This window comes from Lissotriton vulgaris, chromosome 5, assembly GCF_964263255.1.
Source record: "Lissotriton vulgaris chromosome 5, aLisVul1.2, whole genome shotgun sequence".
In the NCBI taxonomy this organism is placed as follows: domain Eukaryota; kingdom Metazoa; phylum Chordata; class Amphibia; order Caudata; family Salamandridae; genus Lissotriton; species Lissotriton vulgaris.
In genome coordinates this window covers 516916665-516941336 of record NC_141693.1, presented here as the reverse complement: position 1 = coordinate 516941336, position 24672 = coordinate 516916665, and the positions used below count along the sequence as shown (strand labels likewise).

Here is a 24672-nt window from a genome sequence, read left to right as displayed (position 1 = left end):
ACGAATAAAAATAAGTACAGACATATAACCATCTTTCAAGCTGCCCTTTTAATCTATTGGGCCGTTGAAGTACCATTCACATTTTATTTCCACCCACCACCGCATACAGCTTAGACCAACGAGTGAGCCCATTTCTGACACAGGGCATCTTCAGTGATGACATTTTGCTTGCGCACATGCACCTAAAAAGTAGTCCTCAAGTGACAATGCTATTGGGCCAAACACAGCTTTCATTTCTACTTTTTATTTTTGAGATCGATCATTTTGCACTTATTTATTAATTACAAACCTATGTAAGGCATCTTTCGATGACGTCATTTGAACTTTTTAATACTTCTAAACTTGTAATGCCTCTTAGATATTTTCGGGGGAAAAAAGAAAAGCAAGATAGGGTCTGACTCATTGGTTTTGCCAATGCTTGGTATTATTGGCTGAGCCTGCGGAGTGATGCCATGTGATTTAAATACTGTTCATTCAAATGGTCGCTTCATATACTACAGAACAACATACTTTTAATTTGCATGCTTAGCAAGTAGCTTTTACTTTTTTTTATAGGTAACTGCAAGCAAAATGTGAGAGTTTAATACGTGCTGGGGGTGCGTTACAGGACTATTTGTTTCCAGAGCGGGACTCACTTACCATGATGAGGTAGCCAATGAGCAACACGGGCATCAAGATAATGATCAGCAGGTAGTCAAGGAAAGTAAACCGTTTCCTCACAGCGTAGTGCAAACACGTCCTTTCTTTCTGTAATCAAGGAAAATAGAGCTTGTCAGCATGCGTCGTACACAATACACTGCTTCTTTTGGCATTCTTCCACCATGTACACTGGTACTGAGCACGCCCAAGGTCAAAATTTAGTTAGCGAGGACATATCTTGTCGAACGTGTTTCCTAATATCAGTTTCGCTCCCTGGTGACAGACGGCCCTGCCAGAGAATGACAAGCATTTACAATGCAATAGGTCTTGCAGCATTAAAGTTTGAGTTATTGGCATTGTGTAGGACAATGCGTTGCATAACATTTTTAGCAAACTTTGATTTGGTGAGCAGTGAGAGTGTGTGCAAGAGTATGCTGTTTTTGAAAGCAGTGTGGTAGAGAGTGCAGGAATTTGGGTGACCTGAGCAATGTGGATGATGCACCTCACGCACGGGGCTGAAGCAGTTATTATTCACACAGCTCTGATGGTGCACCTTAGGCATGGGCTCACAGCTGTTATTATTCACACAGCTCTGATGATGCACCTCACGCACAGGCTCACAGTTGTTATTCACAAAGCTCTGATGATGCACCTCACGCACCGGGCTGACGCAGTTATCATTCACACAGCTCTGATGATGCTCTTTAGGCACGGGCTTACAGCTGTTATTATTCTCACAGCTCTGATGATGCACCTTACGCAAGTATTTTATTTTTAGACGTGGCCCCTGGACCATGGGTCCGGCCACAAAAGAAACAACTTTCTAGAATATTTTCGGGTGGTCATTTAAAAAGAAAATATTTCTTTCTGAGGCTAACATGAAGGGGTTGGGGACTTTTTTTTCGCTTCTGCCGCCTTTTGCAACATTTAATCTAGTTTGGGCCCAAACAACTTTAGGCCTATGAATGGCTACTTCTGGAATAAATTTCTCTCAGTGGATTTCAGTTTTCATGACTTCCTCCAAAGAATCTTATTACCTGCCACCATTACTCCTGCCGAGGCCATAGCTGTTCACAAACTATAAAACGTGGTGTCTGAGAGAAATATGAAAAAAAATCCAGGTCTGCCAACATTTTTGAAGGATCCTCATTTTCTTGAATGCAGTCATAAAGGACTTTCATGGCATAAGCCGCAAATGTATTTGGCCTGATGTCAAAGTTAGAAGCTGCGTACGACCTTTTTGATATCGAGTTCTACATTTTTATCTACCACATCTGAAAGAGGAGCTTTTTCAGAGGCTAGATTAGATGTAGAGGCCATGGATGCAGCAAAAGTGTTATCCCTTGGAGTTTAAGCAAAATCTTTCTCAAAATCCTTTATCAAATATTTTTTTGTCAAAAAACGTACGCTTTTGTAACCTGCACACATCACTTTTTCCTCCTGGATTTTACCGATTGCTACCTCTTGTATTTTGGTTGCCCACTATTGTCACTTTTGATTCATTTAACATAACGTTTGCTTTTGTAATTTGTTCACTTGTAATTTCCTCCTCATGTATCATTACTGTTCCTATTGTGAAGCGCTCTAATGCCTTTCGGGTAAAGTCTGCGTGTTATGTGGTTGCCTTTTACCTTCATCCCCACTTGCCCCCCTCAGGCCTCCGTCCCATCCTCGCGCGTCCCCTGCCCTCGCGCTACCCTGTTCACCAGCTGGTAATTTGCATATGCACAGTTGAGGGGTTGTGACTGGGATGACGTGACCGGCGGCTGCGTCCCTCCGCTCCTGCCAGGGTGTTGTGTTTAACACTTAATTAAAGGAGGAGCCTTGTCATCACTGCTGCCTGCCTGGTGTCTCTCACACTCACTTAACTTTGTACGCTTTTGTAACCTGCACACATCACTTTTTCCTTCTGTAATGTACCGATTGCTACCTCATGTATTTTGGTTGCCCACTAATGTCACTTTTGATTCATGTAACTTAACGTTTGCTTTTGTAATTTGTTTACTTGTAATTTCCTTCTCATGTATATTACTGTTCCTATTGTGAAGCGCTTTCGGGTAAAGTCCGCGCTATATAACATCGCATAAATACATAAAAAAAACTAGGGAGCGTGAACTGTGTGAACATATAGAAAACACCATTAAATAAAATACAATGAAATAAATACGGATGGGCCTGGCATGGCCTGGGGCAGAGGCTGGTGTCCTACCTTTGAAGTGCGTCACCGTGTCTCTTCAAGGGCTGGGGCTGGGCCTGGGGCGCTGCCGCAAGTTCACTGTGGTGCGTGTGGGGCCTGGGTGTGCCGCAGTGTGACACACGACGAGTGTCACCAGTGACTCACGAGTCCTCCTCCCGACCTCCGCTCCTCTCCAGCAAGCAGCCCGGGTCAGACAGTCTGTCTGTCAGTCACCGGCCGGCCGCCCGCAAGCACCACCACTAATATCACCGTCACTGCGCCGATAGAGAGAGGTGAAGTCAGCCCCCCGCATATATGGAAAGCTTGCGAGGGCGTGGCCAGCAGCCGGAGAATATGGCCGCACACTAGCGCGTCTCCGGCCTCCTTCACTCATTAGTCACAAATATCCCAACACATATTTGTGCTAATTGGGCACTTATCAGGGTGGCTGCACACCAGCGAGCCGCAGACCGGCGATCTGGACTACCCTTAGCAGCGGACGGGAATGTTGGAAGCCTATGCACGAAGAGGCCTGTGAGTGCTGGGAAGCCCCGGGTGCCGTAGGCGCTGGTGCGGCAGACGTGGTGATACTGCCTGGGAGTAGGGCCGCCGCAGGAGGGCACTGATCAAGCTGTGGGCCCGGTGGAGACCTAACCGGCAGGCCCACAGCGTTGCTCCCAGCCTCCAAGACTGCGACCGACGATTGAGCATGGAATAGCGCGACCCCAGCTGGGCTAAAGACACACAGCAGGCACCGGTGAGGAGTGAGCGGGCCCCCCGGGACAGGCGACCTGCTCCACGCTCATAGCCAGAGGCGAGAGGTACAGAATGACTCGGCTGGTAACGCGGGGCTCCCATGCCCGAGGGAGAGCCCCGCGGAAGCTGCAAAAGTTCGGAGTGCCGGTGAGTGGGGCTTAGTTGCAGGGCGGCGGTAGCTGTTTTGTGTGTGTGCGTGTGTATGCGAGGCAGCGGGGGGGGGGGGTCTCTATGTGTGTGTGTGTGCGTGTGTGTGCGTCTGTGTGTGTGTGCTTCCAAGGAGCCATGGGAGACAGGAAGCACGCGCAACCTGATCCCAGTTCGCAAGGTTGCGCGTGCACATCACTTGTCTCCTGTCTCCCTTGACTCCTTGAAAGCAGAAACGATTGCAATAGAGTTTCACTGCGACGATCGCTTCGCGATCGGTTCGCAGGACGAAACCTAAAAAAGTGATAGAACAAAGGGAAATTAGTATCAAACTAGTTAAGTATGCTCCTGAGGCTATCCCAGGTGTCTGTATATGTGTGTGTGTGGGGGTGCGTGTATATATTTATATATATAGAGAGATAGAGATAGAGAGAGAGATAGAGAGAGAGAGAGAGATAGAGAGAGATAGATAGATAGATAGATAGATAGAGAGAGAGAGAGATAGATAGAGGGCGATAGATAGATAGAGAGGGCGATAGATAGATAGATAGATAGAGTGAGGTTGATAGATAGACAGAGTGAGGGCGATACAGTGAGGTTGATAGATAGAATGAGGGAGATAGATAGATAGATAGATAGATAGATAGAGTGAGGGCGATAGATAGATAGATAGATAGATAGATAGATAGATAGATAGATAGATAGATAGATAGATAGATAGATAGATAGAGGGCAATAGATAGAGTGAGGGCAATAGATAGATAGATAGGAGTTTTAGTTACCGCATTCCATCGCAAGAGGAGGACGCTGTTGTGTTTCTCAGTCGTTACAAAGGACCCCCATCTTTACTTAGCAGTTATTTATGTCAGTGTTTAATGACACCTTAACCTGTAGTCAGAGGCATGGAGGGATGATGATAGGAGAACAACAAAAAAGGAGAACAGTAGAAAACAGGGGTTCTCATTTATCAGTTTTTGCTGAAGTGCTGCGCCAGGGGCCTTCCTGCTGCCCTATGGCAAAAGAAAAGGGCAGGAATGAGCTGTATCTATCAGATACAGCGCATTCCTTTCCTTTTCCCCTGTGCTGGCACACAATGGGCTGCCTTGTGCCAATGCAGGCACCTTTTCACCATGGTGCAAGGCTGCCTGCATTGCGGGGATGATTAGTTTTGTGCAAGGGACCAATATATACAAGGCAGCATTAAGCCAAAAAAAGTGGCTTAGTGCTGCCTGGAGAATTATGAAGCTGGCTCCCGCGCCACCGGAGCATCACAAAAACAGGGTTTTCGTATTATAAGACCTACATTTACATTTACATTTACATTTACATTGTAGGCATCAATATTATACAATGCAATTTTTTAGGCACTGAGATTAAGGAGCTAATTACGACTTTGGCAGTGTGGGAGCAGACTGCCAGCGCCACACTCCTGCACTGCCAAAGTCGATCGCTGGTCTGCCACCAGGTTAGGAGTTTTCTTCTGGCCTGGCGGGCGGTCCTTTGGCGTTCCTATAGCAGTGCTTTTGAAAAAGGCCCCGTCATGGGAAAGCCAAAGCAAGTTCCTGCCCGGCATGCACTGTTAAGTCCTTGCCATGCAGGAACTGGGTTTACATGCACACAGAGGGGTATACCATGTGCCCCCCTGCATGCATCCCAGTGTACATGGGCAACCGGGGGCCCTGTAGGGCCCTCTGTTTCCCCACCGCTTGACTTTTCATGGCCGGCTCACCACCATGAAAAGGCTGGCAGTGGATAAATTCAGAATATGTTTGGCAGTGCTGCAGCTGCACTGCCTAACATATTGCTGCCACCGCCAGCTAACGAGGTTCCCCTGCAGTTGCATCAGTCCAATGGCGGTCTGACCGGGCTCCTGGGAAGGCGGTGGCCGGACTACCACCGCTGCGCCACCGTGAGGTAACGCGGTCTATGGACCGCCAAACTGATGATCAGCCCCTTAGCGACTTGCTTAGAATCTCAAGATGATGAGCCAACTGCAGCATTCAAATCTGGTGTCCCGGCCGGCAACTCAGGTCATTAGTCTACATCTCCCCTTGTGGTGCCTCCAAGCGAAGTGTAAGATAAATACATGTAATCTTCCACTGCATATTCTAATTAAGAAACGTTTTCAGTTTTAAAGCGTTTTAAAGTGGATTTCCATTTATTGTCATAGAATGAGGAATTACTGATTGAGGAGCCATTCGTTAAGGCACCGTCGTACACCTCCACCTTTGGCACAAAAAGAGGTCTTAGTGTTAATGACTGGCTTCTAGGTCAAAAACAAAATTATCAGAAGATGGTGCCAGATCTAGGACCTCCTCGCTCTCCTTTGCCTCTAAAATTTCAGTTGTGTGTTGTGAGCGCTGCAGCTGGTGGTTTGTACCGTAAGTCAGTGGCTGCATTCCAATGGACATGGATTCACCAAAAAACAAAGATATTGGATGTGACTTTGCACTACCCTTCCAGTCCAAATTTCATCCATGGCAATCCACGGTCAGCATAATGTCTCTCCAGTGCATTTTAGTGTGCTGGGCAGCGCAACCTACCGAGTGGATGACCGGCCTGTGGTTCACAACATCCCCTAGGAGTGCAGTATGTGAGCTGCCTTGCACACTGGGGCATTTAAAGGAGATTTTGCGTTGCTGACTAGGACGCTCCACAAACCTAAATCCTGCACCAGTGCAGAATGCACAGAAGTCATTTCCGTTTCTAAAAGTTGTCCCCCAAAAGAATCTGCCAGCGTTTCTCAACCCACACGACCAACTAGTCTTGTGGTAGATCTGTCGTGTATTTTTTGTGATTCAGCTTATTTTTTTTTAACTTGCTTTATTATTCTGCTGACTGCCAGGCCCGAACTGCCTATTGACCTACTGAGAATTTTTGTTCGCCTGTGATTCCCTGGCGAGAGTCTGTTTCCTGGCCTTGGAATACCTACCTCAGTGCTGAAACTGAACAAAAAAACTATGGGAACCCATACATTGGGGGTCAAGGTGTGGCAGAGGAAAGGAGGTAGAATCAGCAACTAGTCATGAAAAGCAGAGTCTGCGAGTCAACTTATACATTTATTATTTTGAAAATCTTCTGCAAAGAAATTGGGAACAAGGACAAATGTGACAGTAAATCTGTTCTTGCTTAATTAATTGGGCACAAAGAGGCTGCAACTCTATTCCACAGATTCTTGCAGCTTATAAACTGTAAACGTCAGGGCCTTTAATACCCAATTAAGTGAACAGGACTCATGCAACCAACCATTTAGGCATAACACATGGAATCAATCGAAAGAGAATCTGATCCTACAAAAGTAGATTCAACAGATATCTCAGCTACATTTGCGCAATCAATGTAGAGAAAATTACCAATGCCAGAGGATTCAAGGTATATTTTTGCCCGACGAACCCAGATAGCATGGAAAATTTACCATAACCAGTTGTTCCACAAGGTCTCCAGACACATACTCAAGTCCACTGGAAAACATAATTATTGAACCGTGCTGTTTTCTGTGTAATTTTGAATTCAAAAAATTTGCACCATATTCCACCTGCTTCTGCAAAAATTACAGATTTAAACAAAAAATGTCTAGTTCAAACAGATCGAAAATTCTGATACAGCAGGGTCATACACTGCATAAAAGTTAAATGGACACCCTTCATGTGTTGATTTCTGTTTTAAGGTGTTCTGTTCTTGCTTAGTTATTCAATCAGGTTAAGAATAGCAAGCCCTTCTTTGTCCACAAAAATGCTTTGCTTCATTATTCATGCAATTTCCCATGGCACCACATACACTGTTCTCAAAACAGCATATATTTTCAGATGGCTCGCAATGTAGATTAAAACCACAAACTTTATAAAAATACATTGTATTAATTTTTACAATGCCTCGTAGAAAAGCACATACATTATTCATATGGAACATAAAATATTGTTCTGAAAATAAATTCCTTAATGGAAAAAAGTGGATCTAGTGTGGGCATAGAAATAAACCAAAACTCAGAACCATTTGCAAAGCACCCCTGGGGTAAACAGAACAAAAAGAGTAATTTTTATATGGTAAAGGGTGCACATGTAGGGTTGTTTTCTGCAACATTGTAGGTTTTAAATATCCTATTCTACCCTCGAAATTAGCAGGGCCATTGTTAATGATAGTGTTACTGTGGTTCCATGGAAGACAATGGAAGCTTTTTTTACGGTCGCAACGGCCCGTTTGCGACAGAGAAAATGCCCTTTTCTGATGCATGAACCCATTTCTATTCACAAAATAGGTAATCACAATTTTTTGCAAATGCATTTAGGGACTTTTAATTAGCGATTCCCTAAAGGCGATGCATCAAGCCTTTCCTAAATGCAAACTATGCATTTAGGAAACGCTAATTAGCATCAACTTCAAGTTGAAGGTAATTTGTCCATTCTTTGAAAAATGCACAAAAGTGCATTTTTGAAAGTGACATGTGGCGCACACACATGCCATTAGGGCATGTGTGTGCGCGCCACATATGCACACTTAACTTTTTGGGAGGGGTGCATCAGGGGACCTTAGACCCCCTGGCACCCTTGGAATTGCATTCTCAATTTGTGATTACCAATTTGGTAACTGCAATTTGCGAATGCATTGCCATTCATTCCTATGGGCCTAGGAATGAATGGAATAACATTACCTAACAACGATTCGCAATTTGCGAATCACTAATAGGTAATGTTAAGGAATCGCAATTTATTTTGCGATTCCTACATGCATAAGGATTTGCAATTCCCAAATAGCAATTCCTTAAAAATCGCTATTTAGGAATCGCAAATCCAAATGTTGATGATTGTGGCAGTAAGTTGTTATTTGTTGATGAAAAACATAGCAAGTAGGATCTGGTGAATGTGTATACTCTTCTTTTTTAAGAAACCTTCGAATTCTGCATAGCACTGTAATCCTTTTTGTATCAATAAGTGTTTAAAAACAAAATAGGAAGATCATTTCACAACTTAATAGACTGCATAAGGCAACATAATTTGCAGCGTCTTGCTTCATAATTTTGCTATTCCTGCCACATAATCTGGTCCTCCACTGAGGCATAATTATAGTGACCCTGTATACAGTCATGCCACTCCAGCTCTCACAAGAGTTTAACAAAGACCTAGTCAACGTCTATCCTGAAACCTGAGTTCACTAACCATTACTAGCAAGGCATTGAACAGCAGAACCGTTTCTACTGTCTAAGAAATATCCACCATGCATACTTAACCAAATCAAAGTTATCTTGTGTAATGGGATTCTAATGCCAGAGCATCTCTCTCAAACAGGGCATGTGAGAGAAGCAGCCAATCCGGCGGGGAGGGAGGAAGAGGGTCGAAGAATATCCGCCTTGAAAAGATGTTTAATCAAATAGTTTCCCCAGCTCCTAAGATGTTACGAGAGGCAAGTCTGCACAGCAATATAAGCATTTACCACCAAAATCTCTGCAGGTTTCATGAGATGAAGCCCCAAAATTGAAGAATGGATACTGCCAAGTAGGGACAAAGAGGAAATTGAACCTTCACAGGAAGCCGCAACTCAGATGTATTGGCAACAAACACAAAGCCATGGTCTTATACAGTGCAAAAGACATTCGGCCGACAGCCTCTATAACCCGAGCCCTCTGTGGCCCCAATCCCAAAGTAGGGATAATCCCAGAGAATGAGACTGGAAGGAAATTAATAGACCGTTACCACAAAGACCTCAAAGGGAAACTAAGGAGGCCATGGAAATGGTACCAGAAAGACCCTCTGTTTCTCATTAATCCCACCAAGGGAATGCCAGGCCTCTGGAATGTCAGTCTGGCTAAGTACATCCTGATAAATAATAAATAAGCCAAATTGGGTTCTGGATGTGAACCCATCAGTACCATACAAGCAAAACGTTTCCACAGCAGATGCCAAACAAAATAAAAATGAAATAAAGAAACACATGGTAAATTAGCTAGCTACAGAGCAACAGTCTGTATCTGGAGGCAACCTGAGGGAAACAGTCAACTAGGACTTACAGGAAAGTGGTCCATATTTATGTCCTTATGCTAAGGGGCTACCATTGTGTATAACAGTTCATGGACTTGTACAGTTACCTGTTTTCTGGCCATGAGCCACGTAGAGCGTCTGGGATCTGTGATGAGGAGCAGGTGTTGAAGAGGTAACATGTTATTGATAGAAACAGGTTCATGCCACAATGAAAGCGCCCTTCTATTTTAATGACACAACTGGAATGAATATTTCAACCTTGACTCATACAACAATCCCAGTTTTTTAATGAAAGTTAATTTCCAAGTTTGACTGTGGTGAAGAGCTACGGCTGAAAAGGTAAAGTGGAGAAGCCACACCTAATTACTGGACGCCACTTTGTTCTACAGGGGAAGAATGTTCCAGGTCACAGTCTTGTTGTGGTAAGAACTGCCACATTACGTGAGTCAGTCAAGAAAGACAAATGTTCATTAATAATCAGTCATCATCGGATTCTCTCCTCGCTCACGAAACAATCAGAATCATAGAGAAAGCTCAGTTGTATATGTACTTAGAAAAGAGTAATGTCTCCCTATAGGCATATGCTCCTCAGTGCAAAGTATAGTGGTTCAGGCAGGTTTAGTCAGGGCTTTAAGTGGGCTGAAAAAATGGGGGGACGGGGTCTCAAAGGGTTGCGGCTAATGTAACTAAGGGTGTGGCTTGAAAACAGGTCAGCTAAACATCTGTGCTTAGTTTATTGTGCCGCCCGATTGGTACTTTGTTGCTTTTGTCATTGCATCCTGGTATAATATACAAGTAACATTACACAACAAGCCAGGACTATTGGCTCGGTCAGTGGTTGTTAGTTGCATAAGCTTCGTTTTATATGAGGTTGAAAATGATTCAGTTCTTATATGATGAGACTATGAAAGAACTATTCCTCAAAGGCAGTGAAGGGTGGTACTGCTGCAGAGTAAAGATTTTTTTTCACTCTGAAGGTGAGGGCAAAAATGTACAGCCCGATATGGAGCCGGTCCACTTCAATCCCTGGGTCGAGTAAATTATTAAGACACAAAGCAACTTGGGCCTAATTTACAATTTGGCAGTCAAGTACTTGGTCAAAAATGTGACGCATATCCTGTCCGCCATATTACACATGCCTTAGGATATAATGAACTTGTAAAATAGGTGGAAATGATATCAGTCACATTTGTGACAGAGTACCTGTCCATCAAACATTAAACCAGGACTTCTGTGAGGTACTACTGTTCCTTTAATATATATATCCCTACTAAAGAATTGGAGTGTGTGACGATAGGTGATGCCTTATCAATGAACGTTGAAAGAGCTAATATTATGTACATTAAAAATTATTGGATCACATGTGAGCTTCTCATATACTGTAAAAGTGAAATAAACATGGTAGAGCTATCATTCAGATTTTTTCGTCCACAGTCTTCACTCTCAGACACTGCAGTACAATAGTACCGTAAAATATACAAGTCGTAGGGGTAAAGTCAATGGCATTCTGATTTAATGTTCGTTTTTATATTTATTTGACCTTACGTTATTTCTCATGTTCACATCTGCATTCCTATGGATGAGGTATCGGGCAATCCTTAAGTGCCCTCTGCGGCAGGCACAGATGAGAGGTGTGTCCCCACCATAGCTGTCCTTTGTGTTCAGGTTGTCCTCGTCCTGTTGCAGCAGCTGCACAACTTCATCTAAGTTGTTCTGGTATGCAGCCTGGCAGATGGGCTGAGGATGGAAAAACACAAATGCTGAGGTAAATAAATTGTGTAAAGGAGTAAACACATGTATGATATTCACAAGTCGTACACAATCACTTTTTGACTACATCAGGATTCACTGCCACAAACAACAGTCCCAATACCATGGGTTGCAATAACATTGGAACGATTGTTGGTGAGCGGAAATTAGCATTACATCGCTTCAAAGGCGGAGATGCACACACTTAAGACATAATAGATTTATTTACCGATTTGCTGTTTATTTAAAGCACATTTATCATCATGAGACTACAATGTTTGAAGGGGTGAGAGTTTGGAAACATTTGTTTGAGATTCAGTCAGTCATGTGGGGTCGGTGGGGCTAACCTGTTCAGACGTCACAGCCTTAGGGTGGTCTTTCCCAAACTTCTTGCCCGATTACCTCCGATTTTTGCTGTATTCTTTTTGTTGGCCTTAAGACTCTGAGAACCTTACCACTGTTAACCAGTGCTAAAGTGATGTGCGTTTCCCCTAAACATGGTTTAACTGAGTTATCCACAGTTGGTATATTTAATGTATCTGTAAGTCCCTAGTAGAGTGCGCTACCTGTGCCCTGGGCCTGTACGTAAAAGGCTAATAGTGGGCTTGCAGCACTGATTGTTCCACTCACACAAGTAGCCCTTTAAAACATGTCTCAGGCTTGCCACTGCAGAGACTGTGAGTGCGGTTTACACTGTCATGTCGACTTGCCATTTAAAACCCCTTGCCAAGCCATGAACACGCTTTTATTACATATCATTTTGTACAAAGGACAGGAGTGAAAAACCCTTCAACCTTGTTGGGATTGGGGTAGAGATATATACAGAAGACAATATTCCAACTGGTATTATTTTCGGACAAGTAGCCAGGATATCTATATAGTATTATCCATCAAAGAACAAGGAAATTCAATGATTTTCATATGTGCCTGAGGCATCATTTTATCAGCAATCAAACCGTAAATTTTTCGGGGGGAAATTGTGGTTACAGTTGATATCAGCACTGTAATTAATAAATAACAAGTGACAGCCCAAAGGTGTACAAGGTGCACGAGTGCAAAAAGTGAGAGACACTACGGCGACACAAGCGACAGTGAAAACAGCGTGAACGGCGCAAGGTATAGTGATAAATATGTACAGTGATTAAAAACAAAGTGGTTTATCAAACAATTCAATTTTGTTTAACAGTTTACACAATTTTTTCAAAAACCACTAGGTACGGGGCGCCTAATGTCTTGCTGGAGAGTCAACGGCGTTTCGATCCATATAAGTAAGGATCATCATCAGGACAGAGGGGCTGTAAACAGTGCGTTGGAAAAACAGATTGGACGCAAAGCTGGGGTTCAGGCGGTATGTAAATTATCGTGCCCTGAATGTAGTCCAAGTGCTTAGGAGCACAGAATAAGTTCAAGGTTATCCAGAGCCTTAATCGTCCGATTGGTGTAGGGATTTGATCACATGGAAGGGGAGGCCGAGTGAATCTGTACACAAGCAATGGAACGTGGTCCCAGGGTTTCTGTAAGCGTCTGTAATTACAGTGCTGATATCAACTGTAACCACAATTACCCCCCAAAAAATTTGCGGTTTGAATGCTGATAAAATGATGCCTCAGGCACATATGAAAATCAATATGAGTTTCCTTGTTCTTTGATGGATAACACTGTATAGATATCCTGTCTACTTGTCCGAAAATAATACCAGTTGGGATATTGTCTTCTGTATATTTATTACATATAAGTCATCCCTAAAATAGGCCCTATAAAACTCGTTTTTACTCAACCAAAAGTCTCTTCCTACTGCTAAGACCTTAAAAAATCCTTCACTCTTTTATCCCTCCACTATCCTTTTTAATCAAAATTAACCGACTAACATGTTCACTTCTCAAATTCCATATTCAACTATACTAATATACTGCCCAAATAACTGAATAACATATCTACTACTCAAATTACTTCATATTTATACTATACTAATTTTCAACACTAATCCTACTCGCCAGAAAAGAGCTTCAACACCCATCAGGGGTAACAAGTGCTATATGAATGCTAATCTTTCTTCCCCTTTTATCCCTCCGCTATCCTTCTCACTCCAAGTAACAAACTAATATCCACCACTGAAATGACCTCATATTTCACCACATTAATTCACCACTAATCCTTTATAGGCTTCCTGAATAGCGTGCGTCAACAAGCGATAAATAAATACAAACCTTTGTCCTCCTCTATCCTTCTGCTATCATTCCATATCCAAATAACTGACTAACCTATCCACCACTTAAAATGTACATGCATGTTTCACTATACTAATTCAACACTAATCCTCTATGGTTCCCGGAGTAGCGTGCTACCCGCCGAAAAAGCGCTTCGATGCCTCGTCAGGGGTAGTAAGCATGATATAAATGCAATTACAATACAATACAATATATAGATTCAGTGCTACAGCCTGAAGCGATGTTAACCCAGATACATAGACCCCCGAATGGTCGGCCATTTTTAGAAGGTGTAACTAAAATATTGTGGCATTCAAACACCTCAATAAATGAATCCTGAGTAGCCCATGTTTCTTGGAATAAAAGAATATCCTGCTCTCTAATAAGATACGAAGATCTGTGCTGACTGAAACCTTCCTCGGTATCCGAGAACTAGTTGGCTTAGTTGCATAGTTGGAATGAGAGAAGCAGTCAGCAGGGGCAAGCGCTGCCTCAGGAAGAGGTATTCATTCTTGGGCATTTAGTCCAGACAAAGCCTGGATTATATTTGAGGTGAGAGTTGGGGTAATCTCATTAAAAAAGGGTCCATGATTTGATTTGTAGAAATATCCAAGGGGTAAAGTGCATATATTAGTGCCGGTCAAAGTTACGGGCTCACATGCCCTTAGTGAATATCTCACCAAGGATGGTCTGCAAAAATGAAATACAAAACAGTCCCCCCTCGATATTCTTTGTTGATGCACCAACCCACCCAACTCTGCGTACCATAAGAATATCCTTTGTTTCTGGTATATGGAACCTCCTATGTTTTGAAAACCAGTCTAAGCATTTTTTTATTTAGTTGGACCCATGACTTGCGCTGGTCCCTTTTTAATGGGGGTACCCCTGCCAGGACCAGTACATAGGGGCATGTGGCAGGAGGTGACATCAGGATACCTTTTTTAGCTGTCAAAGGGTTACAATTTAGAGTATCTGGAAAACTGCTGCTCACACCACCCATTGATACGTTCTGATTTATTCCATTAGAACAACTCAAACCATTATACTATGATTGACAGCAGGTGTAATGGCATGCATATCAGGATTCAATTGGGAACTACACTGAGTTTGGCCTGAATTTAGACATGGGTTATATGCGGGAACAGCAACTCTTACATTAGGGGGTAGAATTCCACAAGGTCCATGGTTTAATTTGTCCATTTTTACACCTTTACTGCTCCCACCCCTCCCTTTCCATTGGTGGCTGATTGGGTGTTCCCTGCGGGGTGTCCAGCCCCCCCTCTATAAGTAAAGCCAGATTGTCCAAGCCAGCCTGAAGTGGAGTGAGTTTTTTCTCAAGAAGTTCAGTGAGTTGTTCATTAACCAACCTGGCAACAATATTAACCCCGGGACTCTCTGGGTAAAATAACACTTCAGTCTGGGTGCTGATTGAGTTAGTCGACTTTGCATTCTGTATTGTCCCAGGGGGAGCAGAGATTCCAGAAATATCAGTACTTGGTTGTGGTCGTATCCAGGAAGAAAGACATGTGCGAGCAGGAGTGATAAGGGTAGGCTGCTTCCTTTTGGTGCAAATAGGTTTCCCCGTCTTCCTCTTCCGTTTAGCTACAGGGATTCCCACGGATGTGCCGGCCGTGCAAGTAATAATATCAGATTGTGGCTCAACTATTTCGATTGTGCCTGGCCCACTTACACGCCTATTTACAATGGGGAGGATTGTCAATTTCAGATCCCCGGGACTGCGGCGAAGATGAATCCTGAGTATGTTCAGGTAGTGTACCTCTAAATTTAGAAATGTCTGTATGCCCTTCAATACCCAAATGTTTTAACAAAAAAGGGGTGACCCTGTGTCCCTCAGAACCTGGGTATATATGATTAACAAACAATTGGTTCTGTTGGGTGACAAATAAATTGCTTTAAGTAAGGCTGAAACAGCTTGTTTTTTGTTTTTTGTCTCTTGAGCTGTTTCAGCCTTACTTAAAGCAATTTATTTGTCACCCAACAGAACCAATTGTTTGTTAATCTTCAATACCCAAAGACATACGTGGCTCCGTCAGTCCTATTTCTCCTGAGACAATGTTGACAGCCCTCTCAAGCATGTTCTCAATACCAGCAGTTAGCATGGTGCGTTTTCCCATAGTGGCAACTCAGGGTGGAGCTTTAATAATGTCAGTACAGCAGTACAGAAAGAGTGATGTAAGCTCTATAGCGAAACAAGGATCCACTCATCAGTATTAACTCTAGTCCCGGATGCTGCCTGTAAGAGGGGGGGCCCAGACTAGTCTCGTCAGTCTTGGACGGGCGCAGATGGGCCCGCCCTTGACCCTGACACGCCCGCGTGCTGGGGGGAGCCCGCGCTCGAATTTGAAGCGCCTCCAGGCGTTTAGATTGGCTGTTGAGTCTAGGCGGCGCCTGCCACAAAGATTCGTGGACCTTGTGGTGCCCCCGCCACACAACAAAGGCTGAAGACTGCTAATTGTGGAATAATTGCAGATAAAATTAGCTAACAATAAATATGGATAAATACAGACGGAAATGTAAAAAAAAAAATACCACAAAACCGGGAGCCCTAGTAATAATGGAGCAGTGTGTTGGGTCCCATGAATTACACCGCGAGATTCCAAGTTCAAACTGTCTAGGACCCAAATTTGTGCACAGAAATGTAGGTATTATTGAGCTCAGCTAAGTGTGAGAAAGTAAAATCAATATTCTCGATTTTTACAGCGGCCAGTTGCGACAAGTGTACTTTGAATATGGTAGAAACAAATATCCGCCCCAAAATGTACCGAACAAAAGGCCCGACTGGTTTGGAGAGAGAAACTTCAAGAAAATAAAACAAAATAGTGCATTCTGTAGCACAATTCCCACATACATTGAGTGCGATCCCAGGATTTGAATGAGCACTATTTTTGACAAGCAATAAATATTCCGAAGTCAGTGCAAATTACCACTTAAAACCAGTAATATCAGGAATGCAACTTTTCCCCCCAAAACCTCAGTCTGCCAGTTTCTGAAAATGGACACATTTTGCTATGAAATACAATTTGTAATATTGAATAATTAAGTTAAGTTTCCCTAAAAAGTGTGTCTCTCATCACCAGGTCCAGCACACTATTTTGTGTCCCAAAATATCGGATCTTCAATGATAGTGGGTACACGTTTGGTCCCCAAACACTAGCTTGTGACAGTTATCTAGTACTTTCAGTTACTACTGCCACCCGCGAACACATTGTACCTCAAATGCCCATTTATCATCTTCAAATACCAGAGACGGGCCACCGTCTAGCATGAAAAGAGGGGGCCCTCGGCCCCCTCGCCCCCATGGCGGTGCGGCGACCGCCCCTCTTCCCCTGCCTCCCGGTGGTGGGGCGTGACCTCCCGGCGATCAGTGATGATGCGGGGGGTGCGCGCCTCACCACCGATTGCTGGCACCTGACCCCCGATCCGGAAGGCATAGGTTAGGCTTCCGGGTCGGGGGGCGGGCGGTGGAGGGGCGGGGTGAGGGGCGGATCTCCCCCTCCACGCGTCCCTGCAATAAAGGGGGAGGGAGCGCCCAGGGAGCCCCCTTGTTCTCCTGGACGCTCCCCCACACTGGCCGTGCCCCGCGCTCGGGGCTCCTTCATTTTCTCTTACTTTCTTTTGCTGCAGGTTCGCAGGTTGGAATCCAGGAGGCGGGGGACGTGTGCTAAGGCTAGCCAACAGCATCGGGCGGCCCGGAGGCGGGACCGGCAATCGTTTTTCTTTCCCCTTGCAGGTCACGCCGTAGGAGGTGCCATCGCCGGGGAAATCGAGCGGGAAACGGACAGGCACATCGGAGAACGGGAGGTCACTGATCCCGCGGCGGGGCGCGCGGAGGTTGATTTGCAGGCACTGAAAGCCTGATAGGCGGGGAGCGAGTTCTGCCGTAAATAACGGTGAGGTGTTTGGGGGAGGCTCAGAAGCGCACATGAGGCTGCGCGGTGCAAGAGAGAGGGGCGGAGACCCGTTAGCTTGTACACCGGCGTGACAACAGTAAGGAGTGCCCAATTTGAATTTAAGAATTGTACGGTTGTCCTAGCGCTCGTGTGTGGCTGCCTCCTGCGGCCTTGGTTACGCCGGCGTCCAAAAGAAAGGTGTGCCCAATTTGAATTTAAGAATCTATTGTTTTCAAGCGCTCGTGTGTGGCTGCCTCCTGCGGCCTCGTTCACGCGGTTCTCGGCAGCGGAGTGTTACCGCAGTGTTACCGCTCACGCGAGAGGCGTGAGGCCCGGCAGGACATCGTCGTAAAGACGCAACAAGGCAATTCTAAGCGCTGTAAGGCTCTAGTGGTTTCTCGACCTGGGTATTAGGCCCCTTCTGGAGGTAATAGCATCAGGAGTTATCAGTGTGAATTTAATTTGCAGACAGATAAGGGTCCTTTTATATCCGTAGTGTGGTAGCAAAGTATTGAAGGGATTTGGGTGGATGTAACAAGGGTGTGGGACAGAAGGTGTAGGGGGCTCATTGCATTAGATCAAGGTTCTCTAGCAAGCCATTGACAAGTGTGCGTATTATACGGCGCAGGTGAGAGCCGGTGTTATTGGTGCACAATATAGGCTCATAGTGCCTTAAGTAGTCTGTTCTGTTGTACTTTTGCTTGTGACAATATTGTGGTATTAACGTGGTTTTCTTTGTAGACCGCTTCATACTTGTGGCCATACCAGCTGGCGAGGAACACTGCCACTTAGACGGACGTGCAGGGCTGAACCGGAGTTGGTCAGGCGCGACGGACGCTGGTAAGGGGAGTGAGGGGGGCCTGCATTTCATTGCTTCTTGTGGCCGCCGGGTGAGTCTACGTTAGAGTTTACTTACCCCAGATAATCGGGCAAGCCGGTGTGTTGCGGTCATAGTTGCATGGTATTTACGGCCCCTCTTCCACATCCTCCATCTTGTAAAGGTACTGTGCACTGGTGCACTTGCGTCTGAACATTAGGAGTGTAGCTACAACTGTTGCGACAAGAATGCCAGGAGCAAGGGGTGGTAAGAGTTCCCGAATGAAACTTATGATGCAGACCATGATGCGTAGGATGTCCGCCATGGATAAAAGGTTGGGGAAGGTAGATGAGCTGGGGAAAGTGTGGCACGCATTAATGAAATGTTGGATGGCCCGCCGGGTACACAGGGTAGTTCCCAAGCGTCAAGGGGGGATTTCGCTACCTCGCCGAAGAGGGGCAAGGCAAGAAACCTAGGGGTGGCGTATCTGCACCTACGCCCCCGTCAGGACCACCTGCACCCGCGCCTTTAGTCCCGGGGCCAGCCCCGGCGGCTCTGGCTCCTGCCACGCCACCGGTGAACCCTCCTGTGGCGCCTGCCCCGTCAGCCCCACTGGTACCTCCACCTGTAGTCCCAGTGCCAGCACCTACTGCGCCACCCCCACCTATAGTCCCAGTGCCAGCTCCTACTGCGCCGGCCCCGGCGCCCCTCTACCTAACCCACCAGTGCCGCAGGGCGTGCCCACGGGGGGGGGGGGCAGTGGTGCCTCCATTGGTACCAGATTCGGATGCTGCAGTCCCTGCTGAGCTGCCTGCTCAGATAGCAGCAGTGTTGCCTTGGTTGCAGATGTGGGGTGTGTTGCCCGCAGCATCAAATCATTCCGCTGAGGCAGCAAAGTTGGTAGAAAGGATTGGAGCAGCAAAGGCTGCAGATAGAGCTTCAGGGCCCTCTTCTTCTCCACAAACAGGTTCCAATGCCGCCCAACCGAATGGAAGCGAAGGAGTACCAGCTCAAGTGTCCGGAAATGGTAAGGAGGTGGCTCTGCCTCTCTTTGGGTGACGGTTCAATACCATCCAGGAGGGAGGATTTGGGACAGCATGTTTCACAGGCTGTAAAGAAATGATTTGGGCGGGAAAATATATTTATATCTTCTCTTTGTTGCTTGATAATAGGGAAATGGAGCATGCCAAGGTCCACAAAGAATGGATGTACCCTAGTGAATGGAGAGCACAGTTGTCTAAATTCAGAGTAGAGGAAACATTGATTAATTCGTTCAGGACTTTCTCTGTTTTTATGGCTGTCATGGCAGAGCGCTCCTCTAATTTTCAGGCAGCAATGGCATGTTACCAAAGCAGGATTGCAGGTTGGAGCGAGAAGTATCCTGGGGATGCTTGGAAAGAGTACAATATAAACTTCAGGAAAGCCAAAGAATTTGACTCATCATTAACATGGGACAGGGTGGACTCGCTATCTTGGCACAGCCAGTTCTCAGGCAATACAGCTCCGGCTCCTTCCACCAGTGCAGTCAAGGTTTTCTCTGCTAGAACCCAGAAGCCCTTTCGGTCAGAGCAGGGGATTGACTTCCCGGGGAGGAGTAGGGGGGGGGGGGGGGGTGGTCGATAGGAGGTGGGTGTGCTGGGACTTCAACAGGCGCACACGCACGAGGGTGGCAGGCACATGTAGATTCAGACATGCTTGCGCCATTTGCGGTCACCCCTCCCACCCTGAAGCAACCTGCAGGTCAAAAAATGGGAATCAAAGTCAGAGAGGGAGAAGGAAACCAGAGTAGGGTAGGGAGCTTGGTTGGTCACACTCCTATAGACGTCTTAGCAATGATCCCATGGCTGAACAGATACCCGGACCACGCAGCGGCTAAACTACTTCAGGAAGGGTTCTCCCAGGGTTTCAGGATCCCGGCAGGGGGTTACTATGGCAGTGCGCATTGCAGGAACCAACTGTCAGTGAAACATAACCCTGAAGTGGTTGCCGCTAAAATTAAAAAGGAACTGTCTCTGGGCAGGGTAGCTGGCCCTTTTTAGGAGGTCCCTGTCCCCAACTTTGTTTGTTCACCACTGGGTGTAGTACCCGAGAAGGAGAGGGGCGAGCTCAGACTGATTCACAATCTGTCGGCACCTAGAGGGAGGTCATTGAATGATGCAATTGATGATGGTATTTGCAGTGTGAAGTACGCTTCATTTGACCAGGCTGTGGAATGGTTGCGGGGACTAGGGCCAGGGGCGCTGATGGCAAAATCAGACATCGAATCTGCTTTCCGTCTCCTCCCAGTCCACCCATTAGATCACCACCTCCTGGGATTCACTTTTGAAGGCAAATTTTACATGGAAAAATGCATGCCTTTGGGTTGCTCGATATCGTGTGCATACTTAGAGACTTTTAGCTCCTTTCTAGAATGTGTCATGAGGCAGGCAACGGGCCACCAGCAGGTCATGCATTACCTGGACGATTTCCTTTTTCTTGGTGCGGCGGGCACTCGGGAGTGTGCCTGGGCATTGCAGGAATTTTGCGTGCTCATGCAGGCTTTTGGGGTCCCGTTGGCGCCAGGGAAGAAGGTTGGCCCATCCACTTGTTTGGAATTTCTTGGCATTGAAATAGACTCAGTGGAGGGATGCTTCAGGTTGCCCAGGGACAAAGTTTCTAGGTTTAGGGCGGCACTACAACAATGCCTACTCAAAGACAAGGTCTCCTTACAACAACTGCAGGAGGTGGTGGGGCAACTTAACTTTGCGCTGCGTGTCATTCCAATGGCACGCCCCTTCTCACGCTCTATTGCTCAAGCCATGAGAGGACTGCGGGAGAAGCACCACCGCACTAGGCTGTCATGTGAGGTTCGCCAGGATATGCGGATATGGATGGCATTCCTTGAGGACTTTAATGGCAAGGTAGTGTGGTCCGGCCCCCCCACCACATCAGAAGAGTTAGGTCTATGGACAGATGCTGCTAGTAGTGTGGGCTTTGGCGCCATTCTGGGGACCAAATGGATCGGCCAGAGGTGGCCGGAGGAATGGAGGACATGTGGTCTGACCACCAACATCGGCTTCCTGGAACTGTTCCCAATATGGGTAGCATTGATGGTCTGGCCAGAACACCTATCTAACCAATCAGTGGTATTCTGGTCTGACAACATGAGCGTGGTGGAATGCATAAATCAGCAGGCGGCACGGTGTAAATTCATACGGCGCCTGGTAAAGGAGATTGCGCTGCAATGCTTAAAATGGAATGTGATATTCAGGGCCAAGCATGTACCAGGCGTCCTCAATAATGCGGCTGACGCCCTTTCTCCCTTCAAAATGCAGGTATTCAGGGACCATCTTCCGGCAGCAGATCCCTCGACAGCGCGTTTCCCAGCAGCACTCTGGCAGATTGGTGCCCCAGATTACAGAACCTCGTGGCAGCTAGCTTAGCCCCCAGGACCAGGACAGCATACGAAGGGGCGTTCTTGTCTTACCGCACTTTCTTGGGGCACGAGTGGGAAGTTAGGTGGGCACATGAGGACAGTTTTACTGCTTACCTGGAGATGATGCACAGGGAAGGGCGCTCAGTGGCGACTGCGGGCAGGCTGTCTCTTTCTTTGCGCAGGCCAAGGGCCTGAGGGATTCCACAAATAGTTTTGTGGTGCGTAAGGCTTTGAAGGGTTGGCGCCACATGCAGGGGCACTCTGTTGATACAAGAAAGTCAATAGGCTTAGAGCGCCTGGCATCCTTGTTGTCAGCACTTCACGGCGTCTGTACCTCAACATGGGAAGTGCTGTTCGTCAAAGCCGCGTTTGCCCTGGCGTTCTATGGGGTGCTGAGAATAGGCGAGTTGGTAGCAGCTTCAAAAGGAGACAAGCAGGGCGGCCTTCAATGTACTTGCGTGGGGATAAGTGAGGATACGATGTGGGTCACAATTTTAAGATCTAAGACTGACCAGGAGGCACGGGGTGATACCATAGTGCTCCACCGTGCCCGGACTTAAACAACTTGTCACTACCCCCACCCACATCGCAGGTCACACACTCGACCCTATCTTCACCTCCAGCAAACATGTCTCCTTCAGCCACACCACAGCTCTCCTTTGGACTGACCACAGCTGCGTTCACTTTACCTACAACAAGTCCACATCCAACATCCACCCCCAACCCAGTCTGCAAAGAAACTGGAACAAAATCACCATCGACCAGATCTCCTCATCGCTTCTTCAAAACCCCCCAGTCCACTCCTCAAACGCCGACCAAGCAGCCACCAACCTCACCCAATGGTTATCCAACAGCGCCGACATCCTAGCACCACTGAAAATACGACAAATCAAACTAGGCAGCAAGAAGGCCTGACCCAACCACCAGCACTAAGGACACCTTCAAAAACGCCACCCGCATACACCACCAACTGATCCGAAATGCCAAGAAAGCCGCTTTCAAGGACCGACTAGATAACAACGCCCACAACAGCAAGGAATTATTCAACATCGTCAAGGAATTTACCAACCCCTCAACCAACTCCAACGACATCACCCCCTCTCAAGCCCTCTGCGACTCCCTAGCCTCATTCTTCCACAACAAAATTGCAGACATCCACAACAGCTTCGACAATCGACCCGAAGACCAACCCCCCCGCAGGACCCCCACCCCCCTGAACATCCTCAATGACTGGAAGCCAATCTCCACTCAGGACACCATCCGTCTGATTAACTCTATCCACTCAGGATCCCCCACAGACCCATGCCCTCACCACATCTTTAACAAAGCAGACTCCATGATAGCACTGCACCTCCGAGACGTCATCAACTGCTCCCTCAACTCCGCAACCTTCCCGGAAAGTTGGAAACACGCCGAACTCAGCGCCCTCCTGAAGAAACCCACAGCTGACCCCACAGAACTCAAAAACTACCGCCCTATCTCACTCCTTCCATTCCCGGCCAAAGTCATCGAGAAAGCGGTCAACAACCAACTCGCCGCATTCCTCGAAACCAACAAATCCCTCGACTCCTCACAATCCGGCTTCCGAGCCAAGCACAGCACTGAAACCGCCCTCATCGCAGCAATAGACGACATTCGAACTCTACTGGACAATGGAGACACAGTCGCCCTCATCCTCCTCGACCTCTCTGCAGCCTTCGACACGGTCTGTCATAGCACCCTTTTACAACGCCTCAGTAACATCGGAATCCAAGGAAAAGCACTGGAATGGATCACCTCGTTCCTCACCGGAAGAACCCAGAAAGTCCGCCTTCCACCATTCAAGTCAGAGGCCACTGAAGTCATCTGCGGCGTACCACAAGGATCTTCACTCAGCCCCACCCTCTTCAAAGTATACATGAGCCCCCTCGCGGCCATCGCACGCCAACACAACCTCAACATCATCTCCTACGCTGATGACACTCAACTGATCCTATCACTCACCAAAGACCCTAACACAGCCAAAACTAACCTACATGAAGGAATGAAAGAAGTAGCCGAGTGGATGAAGCACAGCCGTCTGAAACTGAACTCAGACAAAACAGAAGTCCTTATCTTAGGTACCTCCCCCTCCGCCTGGGACGACTCTTGGTGGCCAGAGGCCCTTGGAAAAGCACCCATCCCAACGGACCACGCACGGAACCTGGGCGTCATCCTGGATTCCTCACTCTCGATGAACAGACAAGTCAACGCCGTCTCTTCATCTTGCTTCAACATTCTTCGCATGCTCAAAAAAACATTTCGCTGGATCCCCACCGAAACTAGAAAAACGGTCACCCACGCTCTGGTCACGAGCCGACTGGACTACGGAAACACCCTTTACGCCGGCACCACCGTAAAACTCCAGAATAAACTCCAACGCATCCAGAACGCTTCAGCCAGGCGTGTATTAGACATCCCGCGTAAAGAACACATCTCCGGTCACCTGAAAAACCTCCACTGGCTCCCCGTCAATAAGAGGATTACCTTCCGGCTCCTAACCCACGCACACAAAGCACTCTACGAAATCGGACCCGAATGCCTCAACACACGAGTGTCCTTCTACACCCCCTCCCGCCAGCTACGATCCTCCAACCAAGCCCTTGCCACTGTACCTCGCATCAACAAAACCACCATGGGAGGTAGATCCTTCTCCTACCTGGCAGCTAAAACCTGGAACTCACTTCCCACTCACCTTTGCCTTACTCAGAACCACCTAGCATTCAGAAAGCAACTTAAAACGTGGATATTTGACAAATAATTCCCCACCCTTCTTCAAGCGCCTTGAGACCCTCTGGGTATGTAGTGCGCTATATACATTTATTGACTTGACTTGACTTGACTTGTCACGGCGATGGTACTCCA

General features: G+C 46.7%; 1 protein-coding gene across 1 annotated transcript in view; it reads right to left on the bottom strand.

Annotated features, from left to right (window-relative positions):
- ANKRD22 (ankyrin repeat domain 22) overlaps positions 1-24672 on the bottom strand; it is a 268125-nt gene that overhangs the window by 129161 nt on the left and 114292 nt on the right. The window contains exons 2-3 of the mRNA XM_086921946.1: positions 11236-11427; positions 640-747 (exon numbers count right to left, since the gene is read on the bottom strand). Of these exons, the coding sequence (XP_086778072.1) occupies positions 640-747; positions 11236-11427 (300 nt within the window). The remainder of the gene's footprint in view (positions 1-639; positions 748-11235; positions 11428-24672) is intronic.